The sequence below is a fragment of the Etheostoma cragini genome, chromosome 10 (assembly GCF_013103735.1).
Source record: "Etheostoma cragini isolate CJK2018 chromosome 10, CSU_Ecrag_1.0, whole genome shotgun sequence".
NCBI lineage: Eukaryota > Metazoa > Chordata > Actinopteri > Perciformes > Percidae > Etheostoma > Etheostoma cragini.
The window spans coordinates 15,662,596-15,664,194 of record NC_048416.1 but is presented as its reverse complement, the minus strand read 5'-3'; the positions used below and the strand labels follow the sequence as shown (position 1 = coordinate 15,664,194).

The 1,599-nt window shown below is 43.4% G+C and overlaps 1 protein-coding gene across 5 annotated transcripts in view; it reads right to left on the bottom strand.

Annotated features, from left to right (window-relative positions):
* The window catches only part of LOC117951263 (protocadherin beta-16-like), a 122,438-nt gene that overhangs the window by 119,221 nt on the left and 1,618 nt on the right, over positions 1-1,599 (bottom strand). For 4 of the 5 annotated variants that reach the window (XM_034882885.1, XM_034882890.1, XM_034882886.1 and 1 more), the window contains exon 2: positions 331-1,524. In XM_034882885.1, the coding sequence (XP_034738776.1) occupies positions 331-1,524 (1,194 nt within the window). The remainder of the gene's footprint in view (positions 1-330; positions 1,525-1,599) is intronic. The other variant, XM_034882892.1, reaches the window with a different exon arrangement.

The window sequence follows — 1,599 nt, the reverse complement described above, 5'->3', positions numbered from 1 at the left end:
TGTTGCATTGAAATCTGTAACTCCATTCTATGTTGGGCTTCTGTAAATTTTGCAGAATTTTTCACTAATGACAACAATTTACAGATTTTGATAAAATGCATCTGGAACATGAAGTGATCCAAGATATTAAAGGTCTTATTATAAAAAATAATAATAAGGGCTTACAACTAAAGGTATTAAAAATTTGCTAAAGAAGAAAGCATAGGTGCATGACATTATGATGCTGATCTTACCAAGAGTTCCACGTTTAGTAAAATATATAATGGATTCAAATAAAAAAGTTTTACCATTAGGCTGTAATAAAAAAAAGTGTAATTCTATGAGACTAACCTCTAGAGGAGAGTCTGGTTCATCCAGGATGTTCTTTTCACTCTGTATCCGCTGCATCGTCCCTGTAGAACTGGGGTCCATTATCAGCACGTTCTGACTACCAGCTCTGCCGAACTTACAGTCACTCTTTCTGGAGTCAGTCGTCCTGCACACCTCGTAATTGTACACGTGTTGGAGAGTCCCTGTCCCCAAAGTGTCTGAGTAACGTGGTGGATAATATGGAATCACAGGGAGATTAGAGTGATACAGGATGCGAGACTGTCTCCATCTATAGATTTTCACTGATATAATAACCACTAAACACGTGATGAAGAGGAAGGAAACTACAGCCAAAGCCAACACTAAGTAAAAAGTCAGGTTGTCGTTGTACTCCTTGTCGTGTGTAAAGTCAGTGAACTCAGACAGCACTTCAGGGAAGCTGTCCGCCACCGCCACGTTAACAATGACTGTAGCTGAACGAGAGGGCTGCCCGTTGTCCTCCACTATAACAGTCAGTCTTTGTTTCACAGCGTCTTTATCAGTGACTTGGCGGATAGTTCTTATTTCTCCATTCTGTAAGCCCACTTCAAACAGCGCCCTGTCTGTGGCTTTTTGCAGTTTATAGGAGAGCCAGGCATTCTGTCCAGAGTCCACATCAACAGCCACCACTTTAGTGACCAGATAGCCCACATCTGCTGAACGAGGAACCATTTCAGCCACCAGCGAGCCACCAGTCTGGACTGGGTACAGAACCTGAGGAGGGTTGTCGTTCTGGTCCTGGATCAGTATTTTCACAGTCAGATTGCTACTGAGTGGAGGAGAGCCTCCATCCTGCGCTTTGACGCGGAAGTGGAAGTCTTTGATCTGCTCGTAGTCAAAAGAGCGCACTGCATGGATGACTCCACTATCAGCACTAACGGACACATATGAGGAGACTGGCACTCCGTTAACAGAGGAGTCCTCCAGTATGTAAGAAACACGGGCATTCTGGTTCCAGTCAGCATCTCTGGCTTTCACTGTGAATATAGAGAGGCCTGGTGTGTTGTTTTCTACAATGTAAGCCTCATATGAGCTCCTCTCAAAGACAGGCGAGTTATCATTCACATCAGAGATCTGTAAGCTGAGAGTGACGCTGCTGGAGAGGGAGGGCACTCCCTCATCAGAACAGGTGACAGTTATGTTGTATTGAGAAGCGATCTCTCTGTCTAAAGTGACCTCTGTAACTAAAGTATAAAATCCATTTAATGAAGTTTGTATTTTGAAGGGAATGCTACTTTCTATGTTACACTC